This window comes from Wolffia australiana, chromosome 12, assembly GCF_029677425.1.
Source record: "Wolffia australiana isolate 7733 chromosome 12, ASM2967742v1".
Lineage (NCBI taxonomy): Eukaryota > Viridiplantae > Streptophyta > Magnoliopsida > Alismatales > Araceae > Wolffia > Wolffia australiana.
Window position 1 is genome coordinate 2,862,556 of NC_135846.1, and position 25,153 is coordinate 2,887,708.

At 42.3% G+C, this 25,153-nt stretch overlaps 2 protein-coding genes across 2 annotated transcripts; both read left to right on the plus strand.

Moving 5' to 3' along the window:
• The first annotated feature begins 1,828 nt into the window (after nt 1-1,828).
• On the plus strand, nt 1,829-24,919 carry LOC144710453 (ribose-phosphate pyrophosphokinase 1-like). The gene is made up of 9 exons (XM_078584226.1): nt 1,829-2,028; nt 2,231-2,410; nt 2,717-2,965; nt 10,486-10,629; nt 10,733-10,900; nt 12,367-12,436; nt 13,556-13,637; nt 14,313-14,472; nt 24,695-24,919. The coding sequence occupies exons 1-9, from the start codon at nt 1,927-1,929 to the stop codon at nt 24,731-24,733; spliced, it is 1,194 nt and encodes a 397-aa protein (XP_078440352.1). The 5' UTR covers nt 1,829-1,926; the 3' UTR covers nt 24,734-24,919.
• Nucleotides 18,276-21,787, plus strand: LOC144710454 (uncharacterized). The gene has a single exon (XM_078584227.1). The coding sequence runs from the start codon at nt 20,996-20,998 to the stop codon at nt 21,785-21,787; it is 792 nt and encodes a 263-aa protein (XP_078440353.1). The 5' UTR covers nt 18,276-20,995.
• Nucleotides 24,920-25,153: the final 234 nt, after the last annotated feature.

Genomic DNA, 25,153 nt, shown 5'->3' on the forward strand with positions numbered 1-25,153 from the left:
GTAAGACCCAGAGAAAGGAAGTTGTCCAAAAAATAGAGATAAGAGAGAAAAGGTCTGCGAGGCCATTAATTATGTTGATTAAAAAATAAAGAAAAATGTACCCTTTTGTAAAATGGTTCGTTTACACTGACGAATTTGCTTGATAGACTGGAAGGAGGATAGACGTTGAATAGAAAACTAAATAGTTTAATAGACAGAGAGAACGAGAGATGAATGTATAGAGCTAGATATATTAAGAGAAAAAAATAAATAGGAAATTTATACAAAGAGTTGACTCTATGCTTGAGAGTTGAAGAAATGAACATTTTCACCCCAAGTGAGATTCTGCTTAATGCATATCCAAAAACCTATATAAAACTATCAATTGGAGGATGGATGATGGGTGATTCACTCGGTATTCTAACTAAGATGATAGTACACGATAAAAAATTTTAAAAAAATTCCATGTTTTACAAATGATTCGTACCCTCAACTTGAAATGATGCAAGGAGAAGAAATATGACATAATGAAATGATGAAACTCATTTTATTTGGGAACCATATAATTAAATACTAGAAAACAAGGAAAATCAAGATTTCATTCAAAGAGTATCATAAAATCCTAAAATATTTAAATAATTCAAATATATGATAAAAAAATTCACTTACGAAATTAATCAAGAAAAGTTGGTTAAAATACCCTAAAACCAAAAAACATCTTAACTTCATTCTAAAATTTAATAGAACACATAATTAAATTTTAGAAAACCAGTAAAAATCAGAATTTCATTCTAACAGTATAATAAAACCCTAAAATATGTAAATGATTCCAAATATACTAATAATGAAATTAATATAAAAAATGGTTAAAATAACCTAAAATCAAGAAATACCGTAACTCCGTTCTAAAATTTTAATACATCCTTTTAAGCCTTAATAACATGCATTTATCATCATTTTAATAAAAATAAATAGATAAAATGCACCATGAACCATACACCATACACATTTATCATCATCATTGTCTTGATCAATGCCAATGAAGGTCTATGATGTTGGCAGTCCCGAGATGGTTGATGTGTGCCAAACTTGAGTCCTACTCCCATTTACGTTAACCATCAACCGTCAATGATAGACAGTCATCCAGTCACCATCAACCAACCACAATCCAAAGCTAATCAATGTTGTCATCTTCATCAATGTGAATGAGAGTTGATGATGTTGACAGTCATTTGATGGTTGATGTATGCCAAAGTGCAACTCCTACTGTTATTTACATAAACCATCAACTGTCAACAGTAGACAGTCTTCCCTTCACTGTCAATGGTGAACAATAGACAATCATCCCTTCACTATCAGCCATCCAAAATTCATCACCGTCATCGTCTTCGTCAACCCCGAAAAGGGTTGTTGGCGGTGACGATCCTGCGACGATGGACGTGTTCAAACCCTGTTTACATTAACCATGAACAGTAATCAATCATCCCTTCCCCGTCAACCATCCAACATCCAAAATTCATCACCGTCATCGTCTTCGTCAACCCCGAAAAGGGTTGTTGACGGTGACGATCCTGCGACGATGGACGTGTTCAAACCCTGTTTACATTAACCATGAACAGTAATCAATCATCCCTTCCCCGTCAACCATCCACCATCCAAAATTCATCACCGTCATCGTCTTCGTCAACCCTGACAAGGGTTGTTGACGGTGCGGTCCTGTGACGGATGACGGGTGCCAAACCCTAATCCCAAATGTAATCCATAGGTCTAAATACTAGTATCTAGCTGTTTCATGGTGGGACCCACCTGAGATTTGATTTTGTATATATTTGCGGTTGGCCCCTCTTTTTCTATTTGTCCACTGAGCTTTCCTTTCAAAAGTCTCAAGCTTGCAATTTTGAGGGGTTCTTGGCGGCGCCGCTAACCAAGATCGACGAAGGCGAAGAGATGACCTCATCAATGGCGTTCACGCCGTCATCATCGGCCCAGGCTCACCGCCGATCGTCTTCTTCTCTGACATCTCCCCGTCGATCGCTCCGACGCTGCGCTGTAAGCTCTCTTTTTTCTTTTTGATTTCCGATTCTCATCGCGGTTCTTGCTTAAGGGCTTTTTTTTCTGGAATTTTTGGAGATTTGGGTTTCCTTTTGATTTCTGATTCTCATCGCGATTCTTGTAAAAAAGGTTTTTTTTTCTGGAAAATTTTGAGATATGGGTTCTGGGTTGTCTTATGAAATTGAATTTGGGAATGCAGAGCTGCAAAATGATCGAGCCTCCGAGGTTTAGCGCTAATGGGGCGTTGCCGTCTGCTCCGATTCTTTCTGATCCGATGATACCGAGGTTGAAGAAATTTATGCTGCCACAAGAAATAGACAGATGTAGTGACACGAAGTTGCGTATCTTCTCCGGGACGGCAAATCCTGCGCTATCACAGGTAGCCAAGGGATGTACGTAGGTGATACTTGTTTACCTGTGTTTACGTTTTTGTGATACTTTTATCATCTTATTAACATTGTTATGTTCTTAATTTGGAGCTTTGTGCTTTAAGAACTCTGTAACCGAGAAATTATTGTAGTTTGCATTAAACATCATAGAAAGCTTTCACACGCGCTGTAATTCCTGGACTGATAATTTTTTAGGCCACAGAATTAAATTTCTGTGGTGATATAATCGGCATTTTTGCTTTAAATTTCTGAAACGGTCTGCTCAAAAATGCTGAATTGATCAATACTACCTTCAGGAAATTGCTGGGTACTTGGGTCTGAATCTTGGAAGGATCAACATAAAAAGGTTTGCTGATGGCGAAATCTACGTTCAATTGCAAGAAAGCGTGAGAGGATGTGACGTCTTCCTTGTTCAGCCGACATGCCCACCAGCCAACGAGAACCTTATGGAGTTGTTGATCATGATAGATGCATGCCGCAGGGCATCGGCAAAGAACATTACTGCTGTCATTCCTTACTTTGGATATGCCAGGGCAGATAGAAAGGTAAGGTTCCTTGATCATATGATGTTTTTGGGTTCTTTCTACCTTAAACCTAGAACCCTTAACCTGAATTCTTCTCATATGATGCTTTAATCGTGTTATTGCGTTGTTTTAAATTCCATTTTTTATGATTTTTCATCCTTTCATATCATTTTACACAGTCCGGGCATTGATTGGTTGGAGGATCATTAGTGCTATTACCTGATATTTGAACCCTAAACCCTGCATTTTACTTGTATGATGTTTATCGTGTCATTTCACTGTCTCAAGTTCCATAATTCATGATGTTTTTGGCATTTTATATTAGTGGACATGGTCCAGCCGTTTGATTGTTTGGAGGATTATTTATCTACCGTTACCTGTCATTTAAACCCCAAACCCTAAACCCTGGATTCTACTCATATGATTTTCCCTATCTCAAATTCTGTATTTTAGGATCTTTTCATTCTTTTTATCATTTGACACGGTCCAGCCATTTGTTCGGTTGCGTGATCATTTTATAGTGCCATTACCTCGAATTGGCTGAAATTTGCAACCTATAAAGTTATATTTTTCCCTTCCGAACAGAAATTTCGGATGGGGACAGAAGTTCATAAACAATTGAGAACAATTTCACACGCAGATTCTACTTTGTAGAAAACTTCTAAATATATTTTCTATTTTTTAATGATAATATTATTCCATTTAATGTTTTCTTTTTATCTTTGAAATGTCTTTGGGCGTTTATCTCATTTTTCTATCTCGAAATGTCTTGGATTAGTCATGAGTTGCTGATTCTGATAAGAACCTCAGTCTAGGTTCGTATCTGAAGGTGGGTAGATAGAGGGCAAGGGCGAGGTAGACGTTTCTGGGGTAGGAGAGTCGAAAGGGGAATGATAGGAGGGGTCGAACAGATGGGACAGGGATTGACCAGGGACCAGCCGTCTGATGACGCGGTGAAGGGTTGACGATCGTGGGACAGGGATCGTCGGTGACTTGAAGAGAACCAAAAGGCAAGGTTAGGGATCAGATTGGAGGGGAGCCGGCTGAAGATCCGGAGAGACGATCATGGGGATAGGGGATCGCTGGATGGTCAAGGGGACGGGACCGAGACAGGGAGGAACAAGATAGTGAGCCAAGAGGCCGATCTTACTGTGATTTTGGAACACCGAAGAGTAGAAAAGAAAGATAATTTTATTGATCAAAAACAACTTAACCCACCAGATGTTACATGTCTCCTTTTTATAAGATATGGCCGTTGAGGAATATGACCGTTGGAATCAACGGTCATATTTTACAATGGTTGGGCCCATTTATAAGATATGGGCCCAATAGTACATTTCGATAAACCGAACTTAATACACATGATCTAACACTTACCTTAAGTCTTGACTGGCCTCCTCAAGGGAGGGTGTCAAACTTGCATCAGCCCTCTCTCCTCTCCTGCTGCTCTCTGCCCTGAAGCTCTGTCGGCTAGGGTTTTGACCAAAAAACACACTTCATTCTATTGAACGGGATTGGCCTTTAAAAAGGCCATACAGAGTGAGAGGGTGGGGCCCATGTCACTTAGACAAAATGGGCCACTTATATCATGTGGCCCATTAGTACATGAAGAAGAAAATATAAAGGAAAACAAAGAAAAAGAACAGAAGAAAAATAAAATTCTGTCTAACTCCCTCCCCCCCCCCTCCCGCAAGTTGGGCGTGAATGAGTCTTTGGAACTGGGGGCGGGGAAGGCCCTTGGTGAAGATGTCAGCAACTTGCTCCAATGACCTCACATACTGGAGTGTGATAACTCCTCCACAATTTTTTCTTTAATGAAATGCCGATCAATCTCCATGTGCTTTGTCCTATCATGCTGAACCGGATTCTGAGCAATTGCAATGGCTGATTGATTATCACAGCACAGTTTAATATCCCCTTGGGAGAATAAGCTAAGGTCTTCCATGATGCCTTTGATCCAAAGTGCTTCACGTACACCATGTGCTAAGGCTCTAAACTCTGCTTCTGCACTTGAGAGAGTAACTACTTTCTGCTTCTTACTCTGCCATGTCACGAGACTGTTCCCAATAAAAGTACAATAGCCAGAGGTGGATCTTCTGTCTGTTATTGAACCAGCAAAGTCAGCATCAGAATAAATCTTTACTGACATCTTCATCTCTTGTGAACAATATACCTAGTCCCACTGTAGCCTTAAGGTACTGCAATACTCTGTTTGCTTTCTGGAGGTGAGCTTCACATAGATTATTCATAAACTGGCTTAAAGTACTAACAGCATACGAAATATCCGGCCGGGTATAATTTAGATAGATGAGTTTTCCGATCAACCTCTGAAATGAGTCTTTATTCACTGGAGGGCTATCGTTCTCCTTATCCAGTTTAACATTGATGTCAACTGGTGTTCCCAGCGGTCTGCTGTCAAGTTTTCCTGTCTCATGGAGTAGATCCAGAATGTACTTATATTGTGAAATGAAAATTCCTCTTTTTGAGTATGCAACCTCAATACCCAGGAAATATGTCAAGGCCCCCAATGCTTTAATATCAAACTTCTCAGAAAGTTGCTGGCTAAGTTGTTGAATTTGTTCCTCATTGTTTCCTGTAACAATTATATCATCCACATAGACACTAAGAATTTCCATAGAGCCAGAGGGACTATGCTTCATAAACAGTGTATGATCACTGTTACTCTGCTGATATCCCAAACTTCTCATGACTGCAGAGAATTTTCCAAACCAGGCCCTTGGTGACTGTTTCAGGCCATAAAGTGCCTTGCGCAATTTACACACCACATTTGGTCTATCTGCTAGTTGGTATCCACTTCCTCTTCTAAATCACCTTGCAGAAAAGCATTTTTAACATCAAACTGGAGCAAATTCCATCCCAACTTTGCAGCTAGAGCAATCAAGATTCTGACAGTATTGAATTTGGCTACAGGTGCAAAAGTTTCGAAGTAATCGATGCCATATGATCGAGTATAACCCTTGGCAACCAGCCTCGCCTTGTATCTCTCTAGAGTCCCATCTGCATTGAACTTTGGTGTATATATCCACCTACACCCAATAACTTTTCTTCCTGGAGGTAAGAAAGTCAAGTCCTAAGTATGATTTTTCTTTAATGCCTCCATCTCCTCATCCATGGCAGTCTTCCACTCTCTACTTTTTAGAGCCTCTTCAACATTTCTGGGAACAGAGATTCCTCTTAGAGCACATAAGAATGCTTGGTACTGTGGGCTCAGTCTGGCATAAGAGACATAATTCTCTGTTAGTTCACCGTCAGGCCACCCACCGGGTTCTTGCGTACCTGAAGGGCTGCCCCGGCAAGGGCCTGCTCTTCCCTCGCAGTACTGACCGGACCGTCAAAGTATACACTGATGCTGACTTCGCCGGTTCCGTTGTGGATCATCGGTCTACCACGGGCTACTGCACATTTGTTTTTGGCAGTCTTGTCAGCTGGAAAAGCAGCAAGCAGGACAAAGTGTCTCGTTCTAGTGCCGAAGCCGAGTACCGCGCATTCGCCGATGGGGCCTCCGAGGGCCAGTGGATCTATGGTATCCTTCACGATCTCCGCGTGGAGTCCGCCGGCCTGATTCACTTCTACTGCGACAACAAATCGACGATCGCGTTGGCCAAGAACCCTGGACAACAGGGACGTATCAAGCACATGGAGCGCAACTGCTACTTCTTCAAGGAGCGAGTCGACGAAGGGATCTTTGACCTTGATTTTGTTGCCTCCGCCGACCAGGCAGCGGACGTCCTCACTAAGGGCCTCTCCCGCCCACTTCTTCAACGTGCCGTCTCCAAGCTCGGCATGGAAGATATCCATACTTTGCTTGCGGGGGGGTGTTAGTGAGAGACTAGCTACTATGGGCTAATGGGCCCTATTCTATAAGCCCATTAGCCCATCTATCCTTCTCTCTCTTAGGGTATACATACCCACCTATGTACTCAGTTATGCGTATGTCATTATCTTCCTCTTCCCTTCCATAACATTCTCCAATGGATATCTGGGTTTGTTTCGACAGCTCCTTGTACCCTTTCTCATTTCGATTGGCCATCCCAGGTCTTCCTCTTCCTGGTCCATAACTGGATCAGTTCCAGAAATCTCCTCAGGTTGTTCAATACGTAGTTCTTCATTGCCTACTGGAACATTGTTGGCTTCTCCTTCACTGGGCACAATCGGTTCTTTGGATGTCTCCTGTATCTCCACCGTCTGTTCTGATGGCAGTGGCAACATTTCATCACATCTTGGACCCTCTGACTCAAGTTGACTGACTTCATGTGGAATGGCCTCTCCTACACTTAGAATTTCCGTCGGTAGAGTTAGGAACTGGAAGTCTTGCTGCATTATTTCAGAAGCTTCTCCTGTGTCCTTCTCATTGGCAAAGAACATCTGCTTTTCATTAAATGTCACATCTGCTGTGACAAAAAATCTTCTGGACCCTGGGTGATATCACCTATAACCCTTTTGAGTAGTAGATTACCCAATAAATACACACTAGGTTGCCGTCAGATCAAGCTTTCCTGCATACATGTGAACATACGCAACACACCCAAATATCCTGGACATCAACCCAGCCCTCAATGTCACATGAGGATAGATTGAGGACATAAGGTCAAGGGAACTCTTGTATCCAATTACCTTTGTCGGAGGTCTATTAATGAGATAGATTGCAGTTGATACTGCCTCTCCCCAGTATGACTTGGGCATATTTGCCTGAAAGAGTAATGACCTAGCTGTTGCAAGTATATGTCCGACTCTCCTTTCGGCTAGCCCATTCTGTTGCAGGGTGTTGACACATGAAGATTCATGAAGAATACCTCTCTGGTCACAGTAGGTATTAACTGTAAAATTGAAGTACTCCCTAGCATTATCCGATCAGAGTTGTTTAATCCTCGCACTGAATTGATTATTAATTAGCTCACAAAATAGAACAATAACAGACGATACTTCTGCCTTCGACTTCAACAAATATAGCCATGTTAACCTGGTGCACCCGTCCACAAAAATCACAAACCATTTATGCCCAGAAAGACCGGTTATTGGGCATGGGCCCCACAAGTCGCTGTGAACGCAATCAAATGGAGTGGAACTCCTATCATTTAGACTTTTGTAAGATACCCTTCGGTGCTTAGCCAGTTGGCAAACATCACAAAACAGAGTACTAATATCAATTCCTTCAAAAACAGACGGAAAACATAGTTTTAGTAGCTCAATAAGAGGGCCCATTCGCTTATGCAGCAGTAGGACCCGATCCATAGCCTGAGGAAGCTTAACGGAGGGGAGACAGGGGACGGGGGAGCCTTCGATGAGCAGCAAGCCATCGTCCCTTCTACACGATGAAGTCCTCTTCCCGGTTACCTTGTCACAGAGAAAACACCCATTATTATCAAGAACAAACCTCCATCCACTGTCATCAACTAACTTCTGCAATGAAATCAGTCTCGCCCTGAGGCCAGGTATGTGTAACACCCTCTTGAGTACACCAATATTGAGGTTTATACTTCCAATCCCAGCAACAGTCAAAATTCCTCCACCTGCTGTGATTACCTTGTGGGGCTCATTGACTGGTAGGTACGAAGCAAACTGATTCCGATCTGGGGTCATATGATCAGTTGCCCCAGTATCTAGAATCCAGGTGCTTTCACTAGGATTTAGGAAAGAAGTCACTCCCAACAATGCCAAAGTTTTACCTTAATGAGCCAAGGATGTAGAACCCAATAATCCCTCAAGGCGATTCACCTCAGCCTTCAGTGCATGAACACTTTCTCCTGTGTTTTGTTGTGCTTTATCCACCTGATTCTTTCCCAAGGGGGTCTCTCCCATTTCTTGAGTGTCTGAGGTCACTACATATGCTTTCCTGTACTGTTGAGGCTGCTGCTGCTGCTGATGGTTCTTGTTGGCTAATTTCCAGCAATTCTCTCTAGTGTGATTTCACTTCTTGCAATAAACACAAAAAAGAGTGTCCCTGGTGTCTCCCTTTTGCATCTGTTTCTGGTTTGAGTTTCCAGCATACTGAGATATTCCAGTTGGTTCACCATGGATAGCCCGGGAATCATTCTTCTTAGTGGAGAATGCTCCAGATGTGCCATCTGCCGCAGGTGCATCTGGAGTAAGCTTCAGTCTCTTCTCTTCGTCTAAAGGCATTCCAACAGCCCCATCAAGGTCCGGAAGCTGTTCACGATGAAGGATCTGACTTCGGACACTTTCATATTCTGGATTAAGACCCATGAGAAAGGTAAAGAGTCTCTGCTTGAGGGTGTACTTTCTTTCCTTGGACTGGGGATTCTCAACTGGCCAATAGTGGTCGATTTCTCTCCAAATTCCCTTCAATCGACGAGCATAAACCATGATGGTTGCTTCGTCTTGTTTTGCATGAATGGCCTGTGCATTGAGTTCATAAATTCTCCAATCCATCCGCTGCTTAGAACAGCTCTTGATAATTTCTTCCCACATCTGCTAAACAGATTCCACAGAGATAATCGTCTACCATATCAGAGGCTATAGTTCCAAGAAGCCATTGATGGATAAGGGACTCATCTGACTTCCACACTTTATACCTTGGATCTCCAGGGGTTATCAGATCCTCCACAATGTGGTCTCCAAGGAACCTAGCCTCCAAAGATAATTCCACCAGCTTACGCCATTGATATGCATTAAGCCCATTGAACTTTATCTTGATATCAGGGAGCACAATCGTGACAGTGTCTCGATCTGTGATGGCCACAGTGGTAGTAATCTTGTTCTGGTCTTCCATTCCAGATTTCGAAATGCTTCTTCACAAACAGTGAATCCTCTAGCAAGAGAGAGATAATGGAACAGAGAGGAAGGTTTCTACTGGAGAGAAGGGAGGCGCAATGTGCTCACCAGGCTTGCTCTGATACCATGTCAAACTTGCATCAGTCCTCTCTCCTCTCCAGCTGCTCTCTGCCCTGAAGCTCTGTCGGCTAAAACACACTTCATTAGATTGAACGAGATTGGCCTTTAAAAAGGCCGTACAGAGTGAGAGGGTGGGCCCCATGTCACTTAAATGAAATGGGCCACTTATATCATGTGGCCCATTAGTACAGGAAAATATAAAGGAAAACCAAAGAAAAAGAAATGAAGAAAAATAAAAGACAATCTAATAGAAGGCTACACATATTTATAAGGAATGAAGCAATCTACCCTAAACATGAGATGACTGAAGTGCCCCTAGTGGGCTAAAAGGCCTAAGATACCCTTGGGGGTAGAGGATCGTCTTAGATTCCTGTAACCATCGTATTCTACCTGTAATGTGTCACCTATACTGTTATGATTCTTTTGGCTTGAAAAATCAGTTTTAATGTGCCTGGGGAATCTTATTGGAGTGGTACAAATATATGTATATATACAGAGGATGAGAGTAGGAGAGGGAGAAGAACAATGGTTACTGCTCTGGATCTCCCAGTCTCTGAAGCAACAACTTCCTATCTGCCCTCCTTGGGAAAGGGCTACATCCATACTTAAACAGATATTGAGTTGCAGGGGCAGAGGTTAAGGCATCTAATAATCCTCTATTTTTTCAGACGCAAGGGCGTGAATCAATTGCTGCCAAACTCGTGGCTAATTTGATTACAGAAGCTGGTGCAAATCGTGTGCTCGCTTGCGATCTCCACTCAGGACAGTCAATGGGATATTTTGACATCCCAGTTGATCACATTTATGGACAAGTAACTTTTTATAATTTGACCTTATTTTACTGTTTCTCTTTTATTATTTATCACTATGAAGTTTTCATACTGATCATCTCATCTGCTTTTTCTGCTCTGTTAGCCTGTGATTCTTGATTACTTGGCCAGCAAGACAATCTGTTCAGATGAGCTCGTCGTGGTTTCGCCAGATGTCGGTGGTGTTGCTAGGGCAAGAGCTTTTGCTAAGAAGCTATCTGATGCACCGCTGGCTATTGTTGACAAAAGGCGCTACAGTCATAATGTTGCTGAGGTAGGTTTTGGTCCTAAGCTTATAAAACACTTTGACCCTCCAAAAATAACTTTATTTATATGTTTTCCTCAAGAACTTCTAATATTTTGAGAGTCACAGATATGCTGCAATTTTGAATCTGGTTTGTAATTATAAATATTAAGTGATGGGATAGAATGAAACGGGCATACAATCAGAAGGGTTTCCGTTCTGTTGCACATCCTGAGGTCAGGATAGACGGCTATTGATGAGTTTGGGTTTTGTTTTCTTTCATTCGTTATCCTACCCAACCTCTTATGCATACAAAATACTCACAATCTTCTAAAAGATGTTCTTCTGTAATTTTCCAACCAGAAAGATGATTCTCTTTTTACAGGGGTGTCGCAAAACTTGTATCGCTGAAAACTTGAATCTGGTTTCAGATTTTACCGATGGCACAAAAGAGTGGGATGTCGATGTATAAGTTTGAAAAAGATTCAAAATGAATGATCCTGTCTGCCATTGTATCTAGGGGTATTTTTTGTCATTGCGCTCATTAGGGGAAATTCTGTCATTAAACTGCCAGGGGTATTCTGGTTATTATCTGTTTCAAGTTATTTTCCCTTTTGAATAGATGCTGGAGTCCCATCCCTAAGCGATGTCCGTTCAGGCTGGTCCTCTCCCCTCTAACCAAAAATCATTCTGGCATCCTGTCCATGTGCAGATGTTCATTCTGACTTCCTCTCTCTCTTCCCTTTACTCCTGACTTCCCAACAGATACTCAGTAATTGATACGGATACTCAGTATGGCTGAAATACCAAGCCTGTTGAAATCAGGAATCAGCGGATGGGACTTCCTAACTGCCATCTTCCCTGCATAAAACTGTTTTACCTGGGATCTTTGGAATTGGAGCATAACACTTTGATTGCATCGAAAGTCTCTCATTCTTATCAGTTTTACTGTGGAAAAGTGCGATGGAATTATATAGGTGCTTCAGGATTTATATAATTTATAAATAGTATGGGACATGTTAGGCCTTCCGCCAGTCTACTATCATCTGACGTGCTTGAGATGACTTTCGATTTATATAATTTCCGAACGGTTTCTAAGTTACGTTTATCTTGAGATGACTTTGGAGTCTCATGTCATGTTCTGCACTCGTTTTGGTCGATGTTCCTGCATGGTACACTCTTATTCTGTGGTTAGTGGATTTAATCAACAATCTGAATGTTACTTCAAAAAGAAAAAAAAAATCAACACTCTGAATGATAATCGCATGGATACTAGAATTATCAATGCCTTTTTTTCTTATAAATCCTCCACTGTAGTTCAGAAGTTTGGTGTACGTCTTGACTTGAATTGGGCATTTCCATGGTCTTTGGTATATTGTTTTACAACATTTAAACTTGAATCTATATGTTTCACAATAAGCTGTACCTCGGTGCATCTGTAACAAAGTGGACTGCTTTTTTATTATTTATTATGAAGAATATCTCATTTACTCCAGGTCATGAATCTCATTGGAGACGTTAAAGGGAAAGTTGCTGTTATGGTGGACGACATGATTGACACAGCTGGTAAATGGATATCATTTTACATCAAATTAACATAAACATAGCCACTTTTCAACTTGTTTGTTTGTCGTTTGTTTTATCATCTTGTCTGAAACGTGAGCTTACATCATCAATAATCGCGTCATCTTAGTAGGGTTCTCATATGAACCCGATTGAACGAGAACAAGTTCATGAAGTGGTTACTTTTGTGTGTAGCCGAGATACTCTTCCACCCCCAATCAATGTGGATCTCAATACTCCAACAGGTTCACCGTATGCATAGCTTATCGCCAAATACAGCTTGGTTCTGCACACTTCTTCCTCGAAAGCCAATCTCCCCCTCAATGCCTCTCCCTATGCTTTGCTGTTTTCGTTATACTTTCTTTCCTCAATGGGAATTTAGTTACCCCTTTCATTGTCACGTGCATGTGGTAATAACCTTCCACCTGGTATGACAGTTCTTTTATTTCTCTCTTGTACTCTCCTCTATTGATATTGCCTTACTGGTATCATAACAGGTTCACTACTTGGTGAAGAAACACTGATTTGGATGCAAAAATTTTCTACAGGCCTTTATAGTTGATTTTATAGATGTTCTCTTGCTCATAGAACCATTGAAAGCATTTTACAACCTTACTTTTACTCCACCCTTTTAAGAAAAACTTTTACTTCGCCCTTTAACAAATCAAAGATTGTGATGAAATTCTCGAAGAGAAGACTATGAAAGCAGGGGAGCATGGTGGAGATAGGGGTAGAATGGTGGTTGGAGACTAGAGAGAGAGAGATTAGGAACTCCAGATCCTGTACTTCTTGCCACCCAAGTAGTCAAATACAGCTCGCGTCCAAGAAAAAAGGAAACCTTCACGAATGAATTCAATAATTATTCTCAATAACATTCAGGGATAATTTTATTTTTATTGATGTCAATAAAATGTTGTGGCCTTTTTACTAAAAGACAAAAATAACCCTAGCTATAACCCTTGATATTAAGCAATGGGTTTTTCATGTCATTTATGGCTTCAGTGGGGTTCTATCAGATTGTGTCGTTCATGAAATAGATTGACCGATGTTTTTTTGTTTCTTATTCCAATATGAATCAAAAGCGTGTGACTATGGTAAAACTTTTGTTCTTACTGAGTGAAGGAACAATTGTCAAAGGAGCGGCTCTACTGCATGAAGAAGGAGCCAGGGAGGTCTATGCGTGTTGTACACATGCAGTTTTAAGGTGAATTTGAAGTTTCTCTTACCTATGCTTGTTTATTAAGTGTCAGCTATTCAATCTGTTTTGGCCGTTGCCAACTCCGTTTTTTATTCTTTTTCAAAGAAATTGTTGTCAACTCTCTGTGGCGGCTCACTTTGATGTATTAGAAGGATGGATTATAATTTCCTAAGAAATATTATCAGAAACATCTTAGACATTCAAAATTTTAAACTAAAACTGCTGCAGTACTTAACCTATGATATTTTTTTTATTTCTTTACGCCATGTTTTTTAGATCATTTTTCTGGAAGAAGGTTGATTCGAAAGCTTTGGATGAAAATATTATCAAATCAGCAACTAACCCGGCAAAGATATGTTCAAAGTATTGGGGCAGTTTCTCCGAGTTGTTTTCTTAATAAGTGGTACAGTGCATTTTTTTATTATTCAAACGATTAAGAAAAACTTTTCCCTTGCCTTTGACAAAAAACTGATAGTGTCAAGGTTATTTTAGTCATTTTTTTTCAGATTGGTATCCCTCTAAATATTTCCATTCTGAGGAGAGATAGGTGGTTGTTTAATTTGCTGAGGAAATCGTAGCTAAATGCCTCTGCATTTATTCGGTGGAAATATTGGTTATTTTTTTCCAACCATTTGTCTTCATTCCTGAACACTATTCTCTTTTTCCAACTTTTTTCGGCAGCCCTCCAGCGATTGAGAGGCTCTCTAGCGGCCTATTTCAAGAGGTGATTGTCACAAATACCCTTCCCGTTTCAGAGAAGAACTACTTCCCCCAGCTTACTGTGCTTTCTGTGGCCAATCTCCTGGGCGAGGCCATTTGGCGCGTCCATGATGACTGCTCTGTAAGTTTTTGGAATTTTTGTCGTTGGATCATTACACCATCTTATTCTTTTTGTGTGCCATCGAAAGGGGTATAAATGAACAACTCTATTTTTTGGTTAACTCTTTTGATTACGGGAGGGCCAAGTGCCATGGGTGAGGTCTGAGTTTTTAGATAATTTGGTATAAATTGGTTATTTAGGTAAGGTGGGTGAACAGTTTGTTGAACAGAGTCTCTCTCTCTCTCTCTCTCTCTCTCTCTCTCTCTTTCCCTTTCTCTTTTTTTTTTTCACTTTATCTCTTTCTCCATTGTGAGTGGGCCACGTTCTATAAGTGTCCCACGTGGGAGTTCTTTCTTTCTTTTCGAATTTCACTTAAGTAAAATCCCACGTGTGAGCCTTTAAGTGACTCACACGTGGGACCTTGTAATGGGGCCTCTTAAAAGGCCCCAAGCCCTAGCTGTCAAGTGTGCTTCTTAGTTTTTGTTCTTTTTGGTCTACAAGACTGTGTCTCAGGCGCCGCCCTTGGCTGGAGCTTCTCCTCTCCTCAACATCTCTCTATTTCTCCCAAACTAACATGGTATCAGAGCATCTCTGATCCTCGAAGGGCTCATCAACTGGAGCAGATCAAGTCGTTGTTGGAGGTGTTCCCTGTTGCTGTTAGCTCGTCTCAGATTTCCTCAAGCTCTGTCTGCAATGGCAATCAATGGCGATGAAAGTTTGGCTACTGTTGATGAAGGACTGAGTGGAGTTAGACAAGCAGAGTCTGACTCTCCTCAAGTTCAAGATGCTGGTCGTCCTAACTTTATTTTTCCCCCACCAGAAGTCAAGTTTGATGGGGGAAATATGTTTGAGTGGTCCAAGATGGTCACTCTCACTCTGTATGGATGCCAGCTGGGAGACCACTTGACAGATGATCCAAGAGCTGCATCGGATCCAGAGTACAAAAAATGGAGGGCTGAGGAATCTCTGATACTCAGCTGGATGCTCAGATCGATGACACCAGAGATGCGGCGAGATTTCCTCTACTGTGATACAGTAAAAGAAATGTGGGATGATATTCAGAAATACAGTGAAGAACAGAGTCATGACTGGAGGATTTACGAGTTAAATGTCCAGGCGACTCAAGCACGTCAAGGGACGGACAATGTACTTCAGTACTCCTCAAAACTGAAAGCAGTCTGGAGAGAAATTGACTACTTGTGGCCCACTCACAACCCACAGTCAGTGGAGCGGCAGTATATTTTGAAGCAGAGATTATTTACTTTTCTGATGGGTCTCAATCCCACGTATGAATCTGTGAGGAGCCAGCTCCTGCACAGAGAAAAATTGCCCAGTCTGGAAGAAGCTATTGGAGCAATCAGACAGGCAGAGAGTCGACTGCATGTTGCCTCTGATCCTCAGACTCAAAATTCCGCTGCATTTTTATCAAGGAAGTCAGAGGCTAAAGCGGCTCCAAATACGAGCTGGCCCACTTGTCCACCGCCACCTAACTCGACTGCTTCACCAGAAGGGGAAGACAGTCGTGATGCACTATTCTGCGCCTACTGCAAAAGGCGTCGACATACTAAAGAGAATTGTTGGAAGCTAGCATGGAAGAATCAGAACGCAGGGAAGAAGGCTTATGTATCTACTTCCCAACCACAAAACTCTGGAGCAGCCGGGACGAGTCAAACAGTTGAAGAAGTGCAAGAAAAACTCAGCTCTACCTCATTGGCAAAGTCAGGTAATTCCTCTCCCCATGATTGGATTGCCGATACTGGGGCAACAGATCATATGTCCCCAGATGCGCCACAATTCAGCAAGTATAGCCCTGCTGAAGTGACACATAGAGTCCAAACAGCTGGAGATGGTTATCTGTCAGTAAAGGGAGTTGGAAAGATTCGGGTTCCCCCCCTTGGGCTCCTCAAAGAAGTCTTACATGTAGAGGGCCTAAGGACAAACTTGATATCTATACAAAAAGTAGTTGATGATTTGGGTTGTCAATTTATTCTGGACAGTGATGACTGTTTTTTGTATGACAAGGTCTCCGGGAGGAAGATTTCGTCCTTTAGGAGGGAAGGTGGCTTACTCATCCTTGATGGCTTGCCTCGACAGTGCATGGTGTCACAACATACGATCACCAAGGAGGAAAGGGTGATCCGTCTACATCAACGGATGGGACACCCTCCTTTTGACTTACTTAAGACTTGTTATCCCTCTATGTTTAATGGGATTTTAGCTGAAAAATTATTTTGTGAGGCCTGTTGTATGGCCAAACTTCGAAGAACTACTTTTAAATTTATGGATGATCGATGCTCTTCCCCGTTTGATTGTATACACAGTGATGTTTGGGGGCCCTGCCCAGTGGAGAGTTTAACGGGCAGCCGTTATTTCATTGTGTTTGTTGACGACTGCAGTCGGGCGATGTGGCTATACTTGCTGAAATCTAAAGCAGAAGTGCCAACAGTAATTATCGAATTCTGCAGTTTAATTCAGAATCAGTTTGGGAAGAAGATCAAACGTTTTCGATCTGATAATGGAACTGAGTTCCTCAATGCCGAAGTTAAGTCGTACTTTATGAGCCAGGGGATTATACATGAGACGTCATGTGTCAACACCCCTCAGCGAAATGGGCTAGCTGAGAGGCGTTTGGGTTACACATTGGCCACTGCCAGGTCACTATTATTTCAAGCAAAGTTGTCCAAGAAATACTGGGGAGAGGCGGTACAGACAGCAGCCTATCTGATAAACAGAATTCCTATGAAAGTCATTGATCTTAACAGTCCCCTGGATCGACTACGAGAATTTTTTCCGAAAGTTCGTCTGTTCTCTGGACTTCCTGCTCGAGTATTCGGATGTGTGGTGTATGTGCATCAGAATTTAGGCAAACTTGACCCACGAGCAATCTGTTGCATATTTGTTGGATACTCTGGGACTCAAAAGGGATATAGGTGCTTTCACCATCCTTCAAGAAGATTCTTTGTGTCGGCAGATGTGGTGTTTAACGAGACAGAACTGTACTCCACTGCTGAAAATGTGTCTGCGACAACCCAGACTGAACAAGGCTCACACGTATTTGAATTTCTATGTCATTTGACTCCTGATCAAACCCATTGTTCTACTGCCACTCCAGCTGGGGAGATCGAGGTCAACACAAGCGGGCAGATAGTTGATGATGCCGAAGATGAATTGATTCAGCCTTTGGATGGGCAGGGTGAACTAGCGGGAGCTATGGACAATCAAATTAATCCTGAGGAAGAATTGACCCAAGAAGTTCCAGAACACTCACTAGAAGATGCAGTTGCAGATACGAATGTAGAAGCACCGGATGATGACTCAGGTTGGCCTATAGCATTGAGGAAGGGAGTAAGGTCGTGCCGAGCTAAGGCGAAGTACCCGATCAGCCATTACGTGAAATATGAAAGACTGAGCAGTCAGTATCGGAGTTTTCTCACTCTGCTGGGTGAAATTGTTGTTCCAGACAGAGTCGAGGATGCCCTCCGAGATCCGGGTTGGAAAGCAGCTATGGATGATGAAATGTATGCTCTCATGAAGAATGACACTTGGGAGATTACTTCCCTGCCCAAGGGAAAGAAGGCAGTGGGATGTCGATGGGTGTTCACACCCAAATTTCTGGCAGATAGAACGTTGGAAAGGCTCAAGGCCAGACTAGTGGCAAAGGGTTACACACAAACAGAGGGAATTGATTATGGTGAGACATTCGCGCCAGTAGCAAAGTTTAACACCGTCCAAGTCTTGATAGCACTTGCAGCTAAGTGTGATTGGGAAATTTTCAGTTTGATGTGAAGAGCATTTCTCCATGGAGAGTTGGAAGAGGAAGTCTATATGCAGCTTCCCCCGGGATATCGATTGACAGAAAAACCAAATCAAGTATGTCGACTGAAGAAGGCTCTGTATGGGTTGAAACAATCACCGAGGGCATGGTTTGGACGTTTCACCAAGGCCATGGTAGAATTGAATTACTATCAAGCTAGAGGAGATCATGCTCTCTTTATCAAGAAGGGAGCAGGTGGAGCAGTTACTGTTCTACTAGTCTATGTGGACGATATACTTGTTACTGGTGGAGATATAGAAGAAATTGATCGGTTGACCAAGGCACTGTCCAAACAATTTGATATGAAGGAACTTGGACCATTGAAGTATTTTTTGGGTATTGAGGTTGCATACTCCAACGAAGGTATTTCTCTCAGCCAACATAAGTATACGTTGGATCTACTGCAGGAAACTGGGCAATTGGGGTGTAAGCCAGCGACAACCCCCCTTGATATTAATGTAAAGATTGGAAAAGGAGATGGAGCGGCGGTAGACAAACATCTTTATCAAAGGTTGATTGGGAAACTGATTTACCTCAACCATACAAGACCAGATATCTCATATGCTGTCAGCCTATTGAGTCAGTTCATGAGTGAGCCATATGAAATTCATTTGCGAGCAGCTTACAGGATTCTGGCATATTTGAAATTCACTGTTGGACAAGGACTTCTATTCACTCGTGAAGGAGGTCTGACGTTAGAAGCCTATACTGACTCTGATTGAGCCGGGTCAGTGATTGATCATCACTCTACATCCGGTTATTGTACACTCTTGGGTGGTAGTTTGGTCACTTGGAGGAGTAAGAAGCAGAAGGAAGTCTCTCTGTCTAGTGCGGAAGCTGAACTTCGAGCACTTAAGCGGGGTGTCTCAGAATGTCGCTGGTTGAAGCATTTGTTGGAGGATATTGGATTATATGATGGTGAAGGAATCAAACTCTACTGTGACAATCAGTCTGCCCTTGCAATTGCCAGAAATCCTGTTCAACATGACAGGACCAAGCATATGGCCATTAATCGGCATTATCTTTCGGAGAACATTGATCGGGGAATCATTCAACCAGAGTACATTCCATCCGTCGACCAAAAAGCCGACGTCGACCAAAAAGCCGACATCTTCACCAAGTCTCTGCCTGGTCCGAGATTTCAACAGTTAGTGTCCAAGCTAGGCATGGTCAACATCCACACCTAGCTTGCGGGGGGGTGTTGAACAGAGTCTCTCTCTCTCTCTCTCTCTTTCCCTTTATCTTTTTTTTTCACTTTATCTCTTTCTCCATTGTGAGTGGGCCACGTTCTATAAGTGTCCCACGTGGGAGTTCTTTCTTTCTTTTCGAATTTCACTTAAGTAAAATCCCACGTGTGAGCCTTTAAGTGACTCACACGTGGGACCTTGTAATGGGGCCTCTTAAAAGGCCCCAAGCCCTAGCTGTCAAGTGTGCTTCTTAGTTTTTGTTCTTTTTGGTCTACAAGACTGTGTCTCAGGCGCCACCCTTGGCTGGAGCTTCTCCTCTCCTCAACATCTCTCTATTTCTCCCAAACTAACACAGTTTTTTCCTTTGGAGTCGTTTGCTATGAGGAAATGATCAGAGGAAACCTGATATTTTTAAGCATACTGGTCCAATTATGAAGTTCAAATTTGGTATTTTTACGTTTCATGATATCAGTCAAATATTATATGCATTTATAAAATCTGCATCAGTTAAATGTTGCATGTATTTGAGTTTATGAACATCTGAGATAAATTTGTCATTTTGAGATAAGATGGATGAGCTGCTCTTTTTTTTTTGGTGTTATTTTCGTGAGTGAAACCTCAGCAGAGTAGACTTGATTTATTTTAATCATAATAATCAAGTGTTAGCTATTTATAATTTTCTATTCTCTGGCAAATGTTACTTCTACGTATCAGCATCAGTCCTATAATATCTGTTAGATCATCATGGCCCAGTTAGGGCTAATTTTACTTACTTATGGGCCTGAGGCCATGTACGTGTAATAGACTAATCCTAAGGATCTAATGGAAAACTAACCTAAAATGGATTTAAATAAAGGCCCAATAAGGGCCCATTAACGGCCCACTAAGGACCCATTAAGGGCCCAATAGTGAGGGGCCCATTTAGGGAATATATTAGGTCCATTAAGGACCTAATATATGCTGGGCCTGATTTATATCAGGCCCAGCCTCCAACAGCTATAAATATAGCCGTTGGAAGTCCTTTTTTAAAAAGAAATCTCTTCTCCAGCTTTTTCCAACGGTCAGTTTTTGACCGTTGGACAAAAGCATTAACCTCTCTCTCTCTCTGTGAAAATTTGTATAAAAGGGGCATCTGTTCAGTAATAAAGATCAGTTCATTTTTGCCCCAATTTTTCTGTCTCTTCTCCACATTCTCAGAAATTCTCTCTGCAGTCCACTATCTCATCTTTTCCTTCAATTTATTACATGGTATCAGAGCATTTCCGATCCTGAATTCTGCAGAATTCAAGAGTGCAGTGTGGTTGGTGGCTTCTCAGAGAGAGTTATCTCCCTGATCCAAGTGTTCCTTTGCAGTTTCTTCCCCTGTCTTTCGTCACGAAGCAGGACATCAATTGTGGGTGGCTTTCTCAGAGAATTTCTCCCTGAGTTAGTGCATCTTCAGCAGCTGAAATTCCCTGCTCTTAATCCAAGAGGCAGGCCCCTTCTTTTTGGTGAGAATCTACTCTTATTTTTGTAAATTATTGGTGGCAAAACCAGAACCAGAATGGCGGCAAAAGCAGAAAAGGAAGTGGAAGAGCTTTCATCCAAGGCTACTCCCATAGCTCCAAATGCTCAAGTTACTGCCCTCGTCATCGCCCCAGTCCAGACCAGGCTTGTTTTGCCCGATTTGGACATGAAGTACAATGGCCTTAACGGCAAAAAATGGGTGACGATCGTTGAGAGAACCCTCAAGGCGATGTATCTGGGCAGACACTTGTCTGATGAAGCGCCTGCAGAAGAAGATCCGCGCAGTGAAGTCTGGGAGTCTGAAGAGGCTCTCATCATGAATTGGATGATCAAGAACATGGAGGATGAGCAGCGAGATGATTATCTCCTGATCAGCTGCATTCGAGATCTATGGCAGGAAATTAAGAAGTCGTGTGCAGAAATTCACGGCGATTTTCGAGTGTATGATCTGCGAGAACAAGAACGTACACTAAAGCAAGGGAGCTTAACGATCTCCACCTATTCTGCACGATTGAAGGCCATTTGGAGAGAGCTGGATGTCCTTTGGCCCACAGGTGATAAAAGTTCACCCTCTTACACTAGAGAAGTCATGTTCAGAATCCTTCAGTTTCTGATGGGTCTGAATCCGGAATATGAGACTCTACGGAGTCAACTACTGCATAGGGAACGATTCCCTACATTGGCAGAGGCAATTTCTGAGCTTCAAGGAGCAGAGAGCCGGAAGAAACTCGGCACTAAAAATGGTGAGGCCCCCACCCCTACTGCAGCAGCTCATCTAGCCAAGGAGCCGCAGAACACCTCTGCGCCATCTCTGGCACCCCAACATTAGAAAGCAACACCGAAGGAAGGTAATACTTCGGACGTAGTCTGTGGATATTGCAGGAAGACTGGCCACATCAAAAAGGACTGCCGGAAGCTGGCGTGGAAGGAAGAACAAATACGGAAAGGCACCTGGAATCCAGGGCAGCACAAGAAGGCCTACGTGGCTAGTGAGGGGGGGGGGGAACCTCTCTCTACTGAAAGAAATGAGGCAGGAAGCGAAATCCAGAAGATGATACAGTCTGAAGTAAGCAAGATTTTGCAGAAAATGAGCTCCGCATCATTGGTACAGTCGGGTAAGCACTTTGCATTTACAACATTTAAGAATACTACGTCAATTTCGGCATCTTGGGTTTTAGATTCAGGGGCGACAGACCATATGTCACCTCACAAGACACTGTTTCAATCCTATGAGATTGAAACAAAGGATCTTAAAGTATTTACTGCAAATGAAACAGTCAGGTCAGATCTCGATCTGGACTCCAGTGAGACAGACATTGAGGATGGTGAGCCCAGCCGAATTCCATCACCGGAACACAGTGAACAAGAATCCGATGAGAGCACAGCTCCAAGTCCGGCTGAGGAGGAGGAATTCCATACACCAGATGAAGTTCCAAGTGAAGAAATATCCCCTGCTATTGAGGATCATCCAAGTAACAATGGGTGGTCCATTGCCATCAGCAAAAGTGAGCGAAGGTGCACAAAAACTAAAATTTACCCAGTAAGCAATTATGTTTCATACATTCGGATATCTCCAGAATATAATAGAGTTGTTCAAGCATTGATGACAGTATCGGTCCCAAAGAGTGTCAAAGAAGCTATGACCTACCCCGAGTGGAAGAAAGCGATGGATGAAGAAATGGGAGTACTAGAAAGGAACGGTACTTGGGAGTTGTGCCCACTCCCGGCTGGAAAAAAGGTAGTAGGCAGCAGATGGGTATTTACCATCAAACATTACTCGGATGGATCAATTGCTAGGTACAAGGCCCGATTGGTAGCTCAAGGATACACCCAGTCCTATGGTATTAATTACAATGAGACATTTGCCCCGGTGGCCAAACTAAATACGGTAAGAGTTTTGATTTCCCTTGCAGCAATACTTGGATGGAAACTATACCAGTACGACGTAAAGAACGCTTTCTTACATGGAGACTTAGCGGAAGAGGTATACATGGCACCACCCCCTGGATATTCCTTGAGTAAAAGAGCAGGGGATGTATGCCATCTCAGAAAGTCGTTATATGGACTTAAACAGTCTCCCAGGGCCCGGTTTGGTAAGTTTTCAAAGGATATGATCGCAGCTGGATACCTCCAAAGTGAGGGAGATCACACCCTCTTTATAAAGCATAGTGAGGAGGGAAAATTAACAATTTTAATAGTGTATGTAGATGACATCATTATCACGGGAAATGACCATGAAGAAGTCCAGAGGCTTGAGAAGCATCTTTCCTCATCATTTGATATCAATGCTTTAGGGCTTTTGACATGTTTTCTAGGAATTGAAGTTGCATATTCAAAATCGGGGATTTTACTCACTCTACATAAGTATGTCCTGGATTTTCTAAAGGAAACAGAAAAACTGGACTGCAGACCATCAGCTACTCTAGTCGATGTCAATGTGAAGTTAAAGGCAGAACAGCATGACAAAGATGCCCCAATCGACAAGTCATCATTTCAAAGACTCATTGGCAGGTTGCTCTATTTGAACCACACAAGGCCAGACATAGCTTTTGCTGTGAATTCCCTCAGCCAGTTCATGAACGACCCGCGAGAGTCACATCAAAGAGCAGCAGATCAGATTCTGTCCTACCTCAAGGGTTCTATTGGACAAGGCCTACTGTTCCGATCAGGAGGTGAGCCTAGTGTAGTTCTTTTTACTAACTCTGATTATGCAGGTTCTTTCAAGGACAGCCGATCCACGTCCGGCTATTGTAGCTTCATTGGAGGTAACCTTGTTACATAGCGCAATAAAAAGCAGAAAGAAGTTTCCCTTTCGAGTGCTGAAGCAGAGCTTCGGGCCTTAAAAAAGGGCGTATGTGAAGGCATGTGGTTGAAAGGCATCTTACAAGACCTACATCTATACCAAGGCGAAGGTATGACTCTTCTTTCAGATAGCAAGTCGGCCATTGCCATGGCCAAGAACCCGGTTCAGCACGAACGCACCAAACACGCACGAGTGGCTAGACACTTCATCAAGCAGAGCATTGATGATGGCTTCATCATCCCACAGTATACTCCCACCTTGGAGCAGACTGCAGACATTTTTACGAAGGGGATCCCAGGACCAAAATTCCAGGCCTTGGTGTCCAAGTCGGGCATGATTAACATCTATACCCAACTTGAGGGGGGGTGTTAGATCATCACGGCCCAGTTAGGGCTAATTTTACTAACTTATGGGCCTGAGGCCATGTACGTGTAATAGACTAATCCTAAGGATCTAATGGAAAACTAACCTAAAATGGATTTAAATAAAGGCCCAATAAGGGCCCATTAACGGCCCACTAAGGACCCATTAAGGGCCCAATAGTGAGGGGCCCATTTAGGGAATATATTAGGTCCATTAAGGACCTAATATATGCTGGGCCTGATTTATATCAGGCCCAGCCTCCAACAGCTATAAATATAGCCGTTGGAAGTCCTTTTTTAAAAAGAAATCTCTTCTCCAGCTTTTTCCAACGGTCAGTTTTTGACCGTTGGACAAAAGCATTAACCTCTCTCTCTCTCTCTGTGAAAATTTGTATAAAAGGGGCATCTGTTCAGTAATAAAGATCAGTTCATTTTTGCCCCAATTTTTCTGTCTCTTCTCCACATTCTCAGAAATTCTCTCTGCAGTCCACTATCTCATCTTTTCCTTCAATTTATTACAATATCATCATATGATTTTTATGAATTTTTTCGCTTCTTTTATTACACACAGGGCGCTTATGAACCATATTCCAGCCTGGGGATCGATTGATCTCTTCACAAGATTTCTCAGCCGACGTCTTCTGTTCATATGGTACACAAACAGCCTTGTAGGATTTAAATGATTCTTCCTTATCATTGTGTTATTCTCTTTTTGTCCGCAAGACAATCCAACATAAGTCGTGCCCAGGAGTAATTAACTACCAATCAATGTGTGTTTAGTACTTTGAAATGCTCATTTCTTGAGTAACAGCTCAATTTTGTTTACAACTCCCAAAGGGAGGTTACCTAGACTTGGAAGAGTTAGAAACTCCCTAGTTAAAGCATGTACACAGAAGCACTCTTAGATGGGTGATCTTTGAAAAAATTAGGTTGGTTGGTTGCTCTTATGAATATCTCAACTCATGGGTCCATCATGAAATATATTTCTTGCATGTGAATTTGAAGATAAGTGTGGAATCCTAACCTAGGT